A 13,709-nucleotide genomic window follows, 5' to 3' on the forward strand; every position below is an offset into this window, starting at 1 on the left:
ATTTCAGGAAGTGCCCGACCAACCAGTTCCTAGACAGCTCTCAGGATACCGTCCCAGAGTCGCTCGTGTCTATGATCCAGACCGTGAAAGGATGGTGCACATTCCTAGAAGTTGATCCAGCACATCTTTGGTGAATTCAGGTGGCAGTACAGAGGACTCTCATACACTCTGCCTCTTATTGTACTAGGAATTGTGGTATATGAAGTGAAAAAAACAGCAAAATCATCAAATCTGATCACTATGAGCTCCGTAAAGACAGCTATGGAAGGGCTGTTGTTGGACTGAATTAATTTGTACAGCTGTGGGGCCAACAGGTTTTAAAATGGGAAACGCGTCCTATCGTTAAACTTCTCTTCTGAATCATACTGCCGTCATGACACGGCATTTCCTTTCTGTAAATAACCTTCATCCTGCAGTAAGAAACATTAAAATCACCTTCGTTTGAATGACAAAAAGCCATTACTGTGACTGCTCAAAGGAGCCAGCCATGTTGCATATTCAGCGTCCAAAACAGAGGCTCGCCCCCCCAGTTTGAGGACCACCAACTGTGCAACTGCCTGTTACCACAAACCACCTCCCTCCCCTGACCCCAGCACCAGCAGTACTACTTCTCCAACAGGCTGTGATGCTGTGTGTCTGAGTGTGTGTGTCTGAGTGTGTGTGTCTGAGTGTGTGTGTCTGAGTGTGTACTTGTGAACCAATCTGAGTAGAAGGCCTTGGGAGCGAGGACATTTTTGGAAAGTGAGAACATTTTGGCCAGTCCTCACTTTCGGACAGGCGCTCAGAGGGCTGTTTGAAGGATCAGACTTGGTTAAGTTTAGGCGAGGTTTAGAGTAAAGCATTGAGTCATGATGGAGTAAAGGGCTGTGGAATGCATTATGTCAATGAGTGTCCTCACAAGAATAGTACTAACATGTGTGTGTGCGGTGTGCGTGTGCGTGTGTGTGCGTGTGCATGCGTGTGTGTGCATGACGGACCACTAAACAGTGAAAAATGGAGGACGGTCATTGAAGTGCACTTACATAATCTGTGTTGATGGGTTGGAATGCCACATTTTGGCCACACACACACGCTCACACACACACACACACACACACGCACACATGCACACACGCACACACGCACACACGCTCACACACTGACCCAGTGGAGTTCTCCCTTTCATTGGTGTACCGTCCTCTGCTTGGTGTTGATTGGCTCTCAGGGCTGCAGTGTATTCAGTCTTGAACTCTGGTCTTTCATCAGCAGCACACAGGAATCTGGCGTCCTGGTTACTGCTCTCGTTCATTTTTACCATACCTTTGGACTTCACGCGATCATGGTGTCTGTTTTCTGATTTGTAATCATAATAACTGAATTTTTTGGTGTGTACTGATGGATTCAAGGCAAACTGCTGAAGTCAGCCTGTACTGGAAATGTGTTTAGCTCACTGTATAACCAAGAGAGTGAGGATTTATAGATTTACTGAGGTGTGCCGGGATGCTGACCTGGAGGCTTTTATTATAATCACTGCTCGCTTTCTCTTATTTTACACCTTTGATATGAGTTCACTTTTCTAACTTGAATTACATTGAATTTGATGTCTGATTTGTGATGATGCCCTCCAGTTTGAAGTTGTGAAGAATGAAATATAACTTGGCGCGGCACGGTGGGGCAGCAGGCAGTGCGCGTGCCTCACAGCAAGAAGGTCGCCGGTTCGATCCCGGACAGGGCCTCTGTGTGTGAAGTTTGCATGTTCTTCCCGTGCGTGCGTGGGTTCTCGCCGGGCACTCCGGCTTCCTCCCACAGACCAAAAACATGCTCATTAGGTTAATTGGTGACTCTAAATAGTCCTTAGGTGTGAGTGTGAGCGTGAATGGTTGTTCGTCTGTATATGTTGCCCTGTGATCGGCTGGCGACCGGCTCAGGGTGTACCCCGCCTTTCGCCCGTTGACAGCTGGGATAGACTCCAGCCCCCCGCAACCCCAAAAGGGATAGGGGGTATAGACAATGGATGAAATATAACTGTTCCATGAACGAGACGAAAGACAAAATTAGACTTTAAAAAAAATAATTATACTGTTCTTTCAACATCAGAGTCATAAACTCCACAGACGGTTCAGGGAGTGCAGATATTTACCAACCAATTAAGTGTCTCGGAGGAGCAGCGTAAACCGATAATCAGTTTATAACATAATGACCTCTGTGATTCAGCGGAGTCCTTTAATAATCTGAGATGAGAAACTCTTCTCTAATTGGCCCAATTAGTCGCTGTGCTATTAATTAGTAAAAATCAAACAGTCCTGAACCGCTTTGTGTTCTGCTGCTGATGAGACTGTGTGTTCACACTGTTTCCTGTCTGGATCTGGTTTCTAAAAATCTGGATCTGGTTTCTAAAAATCACTTTTCTGGTTTTCTTTTCTCTGCAGTGAGAAGAACATGTCTTCTCGCCTGTTTCCATGGTAGTCCGAGAGGAGCATGTTCATCCAGGTTGGGAGTTAACCTCAGCACTCATCATCTCTGCCTGCCTTCTGTGAGAACTACACTACCCACAATTCCTCTGAACTGAATCCCTGATCTGAAGTTTGGATCAGTTTTACAAAGACACGCAGAGGAACAGCAACTACAACAACAACACTGCTGTGACGAGGACTGACATGGCCAACAACACGGCGGACCACCCTCCGGGGAATTCGGTTGCAGAGGGCAACCATGACGGGGACTTTGGGGTGACCACGGCGGATCTGAGGAGCCTGATGGAGCTGCGGAGCGCCGAGGCCGTCAACAAGATACAGGACACATATGGAGATGTGCAGGGCATCTGCCGCCGCCTGAAAACATCACCTATAGAAGGTAAGACGCGACCAGCGCTCCAAATGTCTGTTCGGTCTGGTGTGGACTGATTTAAAGAGTCAGTATATGCAGGATATGACCAGGAAAGAGCTGATTTTGAGATGTTTAGATTTAGTTTTTTGCTAAAACACTAAAAGGTCAAACGATTGGACATTAGAATTCACACTTGTGGCCTTTAATCTACGATCAAACCTCCATCAAGCTCTAAATAATTTTTACATTTATTTGTAGGAGATGACTGTTCATGGCTGTCACCTCAAACAAAGCCAAAAACAGCCGAATAACTCGAGTAGATTCTTATTCATGATTTTGCTAAATCACAGCGCTCTTGAGTCGATAGTAGATGTTCCGCGGTCTGGAAGGGGTCCGCACACTGGGGGTTGGGAATCAGTGCTTTAACTGATACTGCATTTAGTCAATATTAAAATTGATGGTTTGAATCATCAGTCCAGGAGCTGCCAATTTCAATCTCATTCAGTCGAATCAGCATGGTTGATTTACCGACTGGGGAAAGCAGGCAACGCCCGGGACCCCCAGACCCACGTGAGCCGCTAAAAGCCCCAGCTCCATTGTGTGTCTAGTGGTTCATTCGCTGTGAATCTGTTTGACAATTTGCACCACTAATATATCAACAAACGCTTCCTGTTTTGCCCTCCAGTTATAACTCCTTATCTATGGGCCAAAAGCAAATTTTTGCCTCTGGAGCCCCCTAATAGGCATCATTTTGCTGCATAATTGTACACAGAGCAGCGGAAGATAACGGCATGTCAGGCTCTAAACCTTTACAAAGCAAGTCTCGGGCTGAGCTGACTGCTGGATGCGGAGAGCAGAGCAGCTCGACGAGCGCTTGACTGAAGGAATCACCGCGCTGTTAAAATGTACAGAGCAGATTGATGTGGTCATGGTAATGACACAGAAACACACACATATCAGGGGGTGTGTGAGCCATTAAACCACTGTTATTCATATAAACAAACACATTTCTGGTAAAACACACACACACAGACAGACACACGCCTTATTCTGTGGTGATAGATGATCAGTTTGGATTTCAGTCGGAGCTTTATGTGCGTCCAGAAAATGGCCGACGTGCTGCTGTTTGTTGTTTCCTCTCTCTCTCTCTCTCTCTCTCTCTCTCTCTCTCTCTCTCATCTTTTGATCCTTCTTTGTGTGTGTGTGTGTGTGTGTGTGTGTGTGTGTGTGTGTGTGTGTGTGTGTGTGTGTGTGTGTTTGTGCGTGTGTGTGTTTGTTCGTGCAGCTATCGGTCCATTCCAGGATTGAAATTAGTTCCAGCCCGTTCCCCTAATGGCTCCATAGATCATTGCTCTGTTCCATTTAGTAATCAGAGGACAGCTGTAGTCGCGTCCTCCACGCAAGAAATTACTCACTTTAATGAAGAAACTGTAATTATATTTTCAATGCGGGGGGGGGGGGGGGGGGGGGGGAACAGAGGGAAACCTAAATGTAAGACTGAGGGCAAACACACGCCGTTCTTGACTGTTACAGGTAACTAATGAGTGTCCCGTCTCCATCCAGGGACTGTCTGTCTTATAGTACTATCATTAACAATACCACGTCCATGTCCATGTTTACTGATGTTTTACAGTATTTCAGTGAGCCAGAACCATTGGATCTTACATTTCCCACAATGCATTTCACCCGTCCCGACCTGTCACATTAAATTCCTGCGACAGGTCAGCATCTTTAATGGATATGGAGGTTTGAAAAAGGCAAAAATAGTAAACTTGTGGATCACAGCGGCCCAAGCTAAGATCAAATAAATTAAAACAATATTAATTATGGACTGGTTTACATGTCTCAAACGTTTTAGAGTTAGAAATCTGAGTAAAACGTCTTTTCATTGGCGAGATTTCAACCTTAGACCCTTAGACTTCTTTAGATGTCTTGTCCATGTCAGGTTAAAGGTTACAGCTGCTGCGCTTGCGTGTCAACTGATCCATCTCCATGACAACTGATTCATCTGAAAGCTCTGGGGGAAGCAGGCGCACCTTAAGCAGCTGCTCTGTCAGAAACGCATCAGCAGAAGAAGATCTCCTGTGTCTGTTTGTAATGCAGCCAAAGAAAGTGTAGATGAGAGGATTCATCGATTCAAGGTGTTTTGATTGAACATGGAATTCAGTAATTGGCCTTTGATTGGCCAGATTTCATGCGGGCACAGCGTGGTAAAAGGAGTCGTTTGCCTCGATGGTGTCTTGGAGGTGTGCTGGTTTTCTGAAACCACAGCAGAACCAGTCATCTGCATCTGATCTGTTGACTTTCATTCGGCTGCTTCAGAGCAGAAGCATGATTTGCCAGTTCGTTGTGTTTGCATTAGCAGTGCCTTCATACAGCTGTTTCCTGTGGATCTCTAGTGCATGTAAAGGTGATTTGAATGTGCTGCAGGAAAGGCAGACTGGCACTAACGAGAACTAGTATGTGGAGAGGTAGTCACACAATGTAGACACATTGAATACCTCTAAAAATTTGATCCATAAGTAGTATTGAAAATTGGGGACTGAAATAATGAACATCTTAATGATTCTAACTTGAGTGAAGTGCTTTCATTTCTAAGGAGCCTGTACAAGTCAGTTTTGTGTCTGTGTGACACAAAGGAAACCTGCTTGAGTCTCACACGGCGGCTATCTCTAACTTTCTCACCTTAACCTGATTTCTGACATTGATCTGGTTCATGTGAACACAATCAGTGTGAAGGTGAGATAAATCATGTTTCTCGCATCCTAAAAGACGACACAAAACGTGTTCTGCTGTCTGACAGCCAGCTGACAGTTAGCTTAAACCGATTAGTTCAGTAACAGAGGCATTATGTTAGCAGTTAGCGACCTCACACAGTTATATTTAACTGTGTTGCTGTATCGGCTCACTGTGCCGGCTGCGATAATGACATGTTTCTTCCTCAGCTGCTTGTACTTTCAGTCTGTAGACTCAGCTTCTGATTGTACACTGAGCTGATGGTCATCGTCCTGAGGTCAGTCTGACCAAACACACACACACGCACACACACACACACACACGGTCAGCTTCAGCTGTGCATCCCGCTGGTTAATGTGCATTGATGAGTCGGTCTGCTGCCTCTTTGGAGGTCATTGATTGCCCTCTCATCATTTTACCAAATGTATTTCATGTTGCAGGGACATGTGGTCTCATGAGACACACAGCCTGTAAACTTTATTTAAACAGGACCTTGGTGACAAAGGGTTTCATACAGAAACACAGAAGGACCCAAAAATAAACAGCTATTTTAGGAAAATGCTAATGAACAGCATGTTCTACCACTACCTAGCAGAGAAAAAAGACAGGAAATGATGTCTTTTTGTCTCCGTAGTGTCACTTTTATTTCTTCATGTCAAAGAGTTTGTCTCTTCAGACAAACATGCAGAACTGAGAGCTGAAACGAGCGGATAAAAATGGATTTAAACAGCCACTGACGGTGTCATCCGAGATGATCAGACGTTCAGTTTTACGCTGATTTCAAGCACAAACTGTATGTTTCTTTCATGTGCAGATATTCGTTCCTCAGATTAGAGCTATGGAGAACATGAAACCACAGCAGCTGATTGGACAAATACTGCAAAGATGAAGGTTATGTTTCTGTGTTGGACCTGACCGCCTGAACCAAAGAAACAGGTTAAAATGTGACGAAGAAACGGTTGAAATGTTCAAGTTCTTATGTTCATGTGCTTCTACAAATGCAAGCTTCACCAACTCGATCTTCGCTTTTTATTTAGATATAAGCATTGGCACTACTGCTGTTGTGCAGATGTTAAGAGAGTACTTTTTAATAAAAGTTTTCGACATAACTGTGAAACATAGCATGTGAGCTTCAGGCCTCTCGGCCAGCGGTTTCCAGGGTGGCTGCTGACTTAAATCTGACACTCAGCGTTGCAGCTGTCAACCTCTGTGGTGACTACAGCTGTAATACTGGCTGGAGAATGTCCTGGTGTATATCCTCCAACACTGATTTCCCCTTTTCAACAAGCCCACATGACTTTGGATGTGTACCATTAGCGGGGATGTGATTTTTTTCCCTGGATGTATCCGGAATACTGGATTTTCCGACCTGAAAATATGACCCATGTGAATCATGCAGATCCGAAAAACAATATTTTACGGCCACGCTTAGATTCCCTGCTCTCCGCTCAGCGTGTTTGACCGAGGGTGGGGCTCACACACACACACACACACACACACACACACACACACACACACACACACACACACACACACACACACACACAGTGTGATCACTCACAAATTGTGAAGGATCTCTTCAGGATATCACACTTTCTTCATCAATGAGCACATTTTTTCCCCTTTTTTGTGTGTATTGTGAAAAACTACAACCTGTAGTTTAATAGTAATTGTCAAAGTGTGTGAACATGCACAGTTTTTAGTCAAACAGCATCAGATTTTCGTGGGTTAGGACCCCAAACCCTGTGTCCACACAATCCCTCCACCACAGTTTCAGCTCGCCGGCTCTGCGTTCTTTGCATTCGTCCCTCTAATTACATGCCTGGTTAGAGAATTAAGATGTCTGACCCATTTACAATATTCAGCATTTGGGAGGACCCATTGTGCTCTTACGTTTTTGTTCCACTCAGAGTGGAAACTGCTTAGCCTAGCTTTCGCACATTAGCACTGATTTTGTTCATTGTTTATCAACCCTCAGTCATCAGCAGTGCCTGCACACTCCTGTGCTCGGCCTGGAGAAAGTAGAGGGTCCAGCTAGGTGCAGCATTGCTGCATGTCAATGGATTAAATGTGGTGATGGCAAAATAACCTCCCAGCATTCAAATCATGTGGGGGGGTTATAAAATTTGTGATGGGAGTAAGCTAACGTCAGCATCCCAGCTGATTAACTGCCTGTGTGGCTGCAGGAGCTGAAGTGATATTCTGAACAAAGCCCGCCCACACAGATACGGCACTAATTAAATTATAGAACCAAAAATTCACATCTAATGGGACTGTTGGGATATGTTAGACAGAAATAATTGGAAACAACTTAGTTCAGTCTATCAAATGTCAGAAAACTGTAAAAACAAAGCTTGTTTTGATGACGTGTGTTTTTCGTCTGACCAGCCAAACCCAAAGAGATTCAGTTTACAGTGATATGAAACAGAGAAGGAAAAAGCTCGTGGTGGGGGAGCTGCCACCGGAGAGTGGTTCATGATTGATAGATTACAGATCATTTTAGATTCATTAATGGGTTTCCTCCTTCATGTCTCAGTGAAGGCGATGTGCAGCAGCTTGAAGAAAGTTTCACTAACAGACAAATGTGACTTATCTCCTCACTCCCTCACTCTCTGTTTTCAACAAGGGGGGCTGGAGTGTGTGCTCCAGTTGTTAGGGTATCACACTGTTCAGGATCCCCCTTAAGGCACGGATTCAGGGGCAGCAGTGCGGATTCCCTCCTGACTGTGGAGCAGCAGACCGGCTCTTTACCCTCCTCAGCAACCCCACAGTTCACATAACCAGCTCCCTCCCTCTTATCCTCTTTGAACCCAAATCAAAATTCCTCCATACTGTCAATTTCCCTGCATGAATTTTGGTAATTTAAACTTTCAGAGTTCACCCCAGGTCCTTCTTTTTATTTATTTTAAACTATATTTTCACTTAAAGAACTTGAAAGCACCGTGTCAAATAGGTTAGCCCAACTAATGTGACCAAATCTGAACCTCGTTTCCTTTTTGTCCAAACCCAACTGAACTCGTTGGGTCCCATTGGACTTGTCGTGGTATCCACACACACACACACACACACACACACACACACACACACACACACACACACACACACACACACACACACACACATACAGTAGTAGTAGGTTCAGAGGTTTGTTGGCCTGCTGTCGTGTCAGATCTTTTCAGGCACGATGGTGTGAGAAGTCAGCAACCAATCTGAGATTCAGCTTGATCTGCGTGACCCGAGTCTCATTCACTGTAACTAGCACACACACACACACACACACACACACACACACACACACACACACACACACACACACACACACATACACACACCGCCCTAGGTCATCCACGTCTTTGCCAGTTGAAGCAGAATGCTCCTCTGAGTGATCAGCAAGAGGGAGAAAGACACCGAGACATGCAACGCTCTTCATGTCTTTCTTTTCTTTCTTCTGTCTTTGCAGCAGGTTTTTCATTCAGTCACATCCATTATCATAAAAATAGAATCAACTATTATCTGTAGTTTATCTCACCTGCTGAAATTCTCTCTCCAGACTTCACAAAAACCTGAAATCAGCTGAAAAATATAAATCCCTTCAATCGACCTTGAGGGTCGCAGGGATTCTGGCGCCAATCCCAGCTGATCCCGGCGTTATAAAGCATTATATTTGGAGTATCTCAGGCGGCCTCGCACGCATGTCATTTCTAAAAGAAATGTTTTAATGGTGCAGAGGACAGAATGTGTGTGTTTGTAGATGCGTGTGCGTGAGCTGTGTGTCACCACATACCATTGCATGCTAAGACGCCACATATCTTCATGCATTTTTAAGCAGAGTGAAAAGGCTTTTTTTTCCCGGAAGACCAAAGAAAAAAATCTTTGATATTCAGTGAGTGCACATTAGTTAATGAAGTAATTACAGTATGTCCAGTCAGACAGATCGTAGCGTTACGGTAGAGACAGATAGAAATAAAATAATAATCACAATGACTGTTAGTTAACAGTGCGAAGCAGCTGAGAGGACGGCGTCTGTAGGCATCCAAAGGCGAATGTGGACACAGTCACAGGTCACACGCACTGTTTATACAAAGGAAGGCCACTCCTCACGTCCACTTCATTTGACAGAATAAACTCTATGTTTGCTCTAAATGCTGTTGAGTATCAGATGTGACCCGATCAAATGTCTGGTAAGAGGCATGATGTTGTTGGACTCACTGAGAGCGAACGGCTGCTCGTGTTTAGACACTGAACATCTGGAAACTTTGACTTCTTTTGCCGACTGAAAAAAGGGCCTGTAGAAAGAATTGATGCCCTTCCATGTTCTCACTTTAAATGTTAATTTTATCATTTAAGTCAGTACAAATATAGATGCCACTGATGGCTGGGAGATGACAGTTTTAATCACTGGTACTGCAGGTCATGTTCTGGCAGCACTGAGCTCACACTAACTGGTGGGCAAAGAGCTAAATGATGTTTTTCTCTCACTTAATGTCGTTGCCTGACAACGTAAAATTTTCAATAGTGGATCTGAGACCTCTGACATCTGTCCAGAAGACGTCCATGTGTGCCATTCTGGGTGCCACATTGAAAATACATTGAAAATCACGCTCACCTGGGTCTGACTGGCACTGTGCTGGTTTTTGGAGTCTTTTCTTTCAATTCCAGTAGAGAAACAGTGATCACGACTGTCAGTTCACGTCAGGTAACTCAAATGTTGGGGTTCATATCAAGTTTCAACAAGAATTCACATTTAATTTTCCAAATTTTTGATCACAGAACTTACCAGAAACTTCTAGGAAATAACATTAATGACGTTGACCCATAAGAATAAGTAGAGATATTCCACTATCGATACCAGTGTGCATGTACTTGATGACATGGCACCCGATACCACTTTATGGCAACGCACAGTTAACCCTTTGACAGTTGAGCAGGTAGTTGGAGGAGGAGATAAGACATCTAAATGACCAACACAACACGGAGTTAAAGGAGTTTTCTGATGCTAGCAGCAGGAAACAGCAAACCGTCTCTGCTGTAAATGCTGGAGGGGGACACTGTGCGTCCACTGTGCGTCATTGCATTTATTTTATACACAGTTTTATTTCCTCTGAAATGTGCTTTGTTTTCTGTATGAAGACATTTTCACAGTTAGGGTTAGGGTTTTGCTGCTTGAAATCGGTCAGATCCAGTTAAAGCTGAAGCTGCAGCACGATGTTAGCATCGCTAACGGAGGCAAATGCAGAACTGGTGGATGGGCTGCAGAGGCGACATGGAGGAGAGAGGAGAAACAGTCCAGTGTCTTTGTGCTGGACATCAAACATCCCGAACAATGAGACTAGACGTTAATACCTGCTGCTGTGGTTCCATCTGTCAGAGGGAGAATGAATGAGAGTGAAAACTGTGTGTGGTAAAAGCTGAAGCTGCATGCTGACTGATAAAGCTGTGAATTGGAGGAGACCTCTTTTGGGACCAATGAAGTCTATTTCTGCTGGAAGCTGAAATTCATAAACATCTGTGACAGGCGAGCATGCAGCCGACTGCTCTGCTGTTACTGGAACATCATCTCAGAGCTTTAATCTGCATCTCCAGGGGGACGCTCACCAATGCGACAGGCCGACGCCAGGCACCAGATGAAACCCGCCGTCACAATCACGACATTGAACCAGAAAAAACAGGCCGGTATCGATCAAACAGCCAGTAAAGGTTCCCTTTGAGTCGCTTTCTCCTTATTTTAGTGTGACAGGAGCTTTCAGCATCAATCACTGGCTTTAAAATGATGAAATCAAACTTTGAACTAAACCACATGAAACATTACTGCTGATGACTTTAACGATCGGTGTATTTTTTAAATCTTTGTGCTCCGGCTCTTCATGAAGATGTTCCTGCTTCTGTAAACCGCAGAGCTACTCAGTCAGACATGTTAGGAAGCCGCGCTGTCGATAAATAGCTGCTTTAAAAAAAGACAAACGTTCATGAACACTGTGACATTATAAGTTTTATTTTGAAAAGCTTCTCATCTACCTCATTTGATACCTACCTCATTGTCTCACATCATCTCATGTAATCTCACTTCACATCCCCTCATCCCATACTACTTGATCTCATCCTCTCATCCTCATCCTCCTAACATCGCTTTCTCTTCTCTCACCTGTACTTCACTTTGTCATTTTACTTAATCTCATCGGACCTCATCCAGCTCAGATCATCTCAACTGTTCTTACATTGTCTTGTCTTATCTCATCTTTTAACATACACTTTCACTTTCTTTATTTAATTTTACCTAATCTAATCCCATCTCAAATCCTCTCACTTCACCTCACCACTTGACCTCATCTCATGCTAAAACACCTCATCTCAGGATGTCATCTCACCTTGTCTTTCCTCAACTCCTCTCATTTCGTCTCCTCTCTCAGACTATGTGTTTGATGTTTGTCCTCATCAGCTTCATTGATTTTTGTAGATATATGTTTATTCTGAATTTGGGAAAGACTGGGAAAGATGTGGAACGTTCCAAAAACCCCTGTTTGGAACGCTCCACAGGTAAACAGGTTCATTGGTAACAGGTGAGAGTATCATGATTGGATATGAAAGGGGCGTCCTGGAAACTCAGTGATTCAAAGGCGAGGGTGGAGCGAGGTTCACCACTTTGTGAACACATGATTGGATAAAGGATGTTCCTACATGGGCTCAGGAAACACTTTGGAAAACGTTGGTAATTACAGGTTGTTTGCAAATGACTGCGTTCTGTTTTGTTTACGTTTCACATAGCGTCGCAGCTCTCTCATCTCATCTTATCTCTTATGTCAATCACCTTTAACTCTCAGTGGGTAAATCTAAATATTCCGCCATTGAAGGCGTCCAATTAGGGTTACATGACATGAGAGATGAGGAAACGAGTACCTCTGTGTGCGCTTTGGTTGCATAATAACCTCAAAATAGCAACAGTTTGTATCTGGTAGTTTTTCCTGATTACTGAGAGAAGGATAGAGAGAAGTCATGAGGAGGAGGAAGAGGGGAACTCTTCGCTCGCTCTGTCTAGAGAATCATTAGAGAAGGAATAAGAGGCCATTATTAAAACATGTGAAGGCAGAAACATGTCTCATGCTGCCTTACAGAGTCCTTCTTCATGAGAAATCCTGGCAGTGCAGTCTTTTAACATTCAGATCACGTTCCACTGCACATCTCCCAATTCCACCAAGAATCCTCAGCAGCCATGTTGCTGCCCACACAGCCGTGCGGAGGAAGTCACAGATTTTCAGTTTTTACTGAGAAGTGCTCAAGATTTATCAAAATGAAGCGAACTAGTTTCCTTCAGACTCATCCTCGTTCACCCAGAAGTTGCTGCAAATAAACTGTTTAAACTGAAGTTAAAGTTAATGAGGTCCTGTGGTGACGAGCTCAGCTTAGAGAAGAAGAAGAAAGTGAAGATGAACACAAGCTGCTGTTACCCGTCTGTAATTAATTGAGTTTAATAAATCAAGTATAAATGGTAAATGTGTTTTTAAAATCAGATTTTCACCCAGATTTTTAAATAAAAGCCAAACGTAAGGGGCCGTAAAGACGGAGCCTCTGGCTGGCTGGCTCCCGTCCGTAAGCGTCTGGGTCTTTGTTTTTATTGTCTCTATATGGGGAATGAATGAGCAGTTAGATGTGAGTCACTGGTGGAAAATGACAGTCACAGCTCTGGAATCATTAACTCTCAGATACTGTTTGGTCTTCAGTTAGAGCAGGACTGCGAGAGGTCTTTCTGCAGAGGGACAAGAAAAGAAACATCCAACAGATTTTTTCATTAACTGGAATAATCAGTTGGTGGAAGAACTCTTGAGGCCGATGTTTAAGGAAGTTTGCAGCTGAGGATTGTGTCACACTGCAGCACATGTTCCAATTTGTTTATTCAAATCTTCCTATTCCACTTATTTCATGTTTGTTGGGCTGCAGCTAACGATTTCATTATCGATGAATCTGTGGGTTTATTTATTTGTGTTTTTGATTCCTAATTTCCAAATGAGTTGACTCGGTCTGGTTTGGTCAGGTGGTGCTGTGTTGACATGGAGCCTTTTGGCTGTAGAGGAGCAGCAGATTGTGCGTACAGCAGGGAGGGTTCAGGTCAGTTCAGGCTGCCGTAGACTCATCACTACCACAGACAGCACACACCAGTGCTGTCCAGCCTGGGG

At 44.1% G+C, this 13,709-nt stretch overlaps 1 protein-coding gene across 5 annotated transcripts in view; it reads left to right on the forward strand.

Moving 5' to 3' along the window:
* The window catches only part of LOC139328621 (plasma membrane calcium-transporting ATPase 1-like), an 87,920-nt gene that overhangs the window by 31,063 nt on the left and 43,148 nt on the right, over window positions 1-13,709 (forward strand). For all 5 annotated transcript variants that reach the window (XM_070958473.1, XM_070958475.1, XM_070958476.1 and 2 more), the window contains exon 2: window positions 2,409-2,832. In XM_070958473.1, coding sequence (XP_070814574.1) covers window positions 2,637-2,832 — 196 coding nt within the window. In that variant the 5' untranslated portion in view covers window positions 2,409-2,636. The remainder of the gene's footprint in view (window positions 1-2,408; window positions 2,833-13,709) is intronic.

This window comes from Chaetodon trifascialis, chromosome 3, assembly GCF_039877785.1.
Source record: "Chaetodon trifascialis isolate fChaTrf1 chromosome 3, fChaTrf1.hap1, whole genome shotgun sequence".
Lineage (NCBI taxonomy): Eukaryota > Metazoa > Chordata > Actinopteri > Chaetodontiformes > Chaetodontidae > Chaetodon > Chaetodon trifascialis.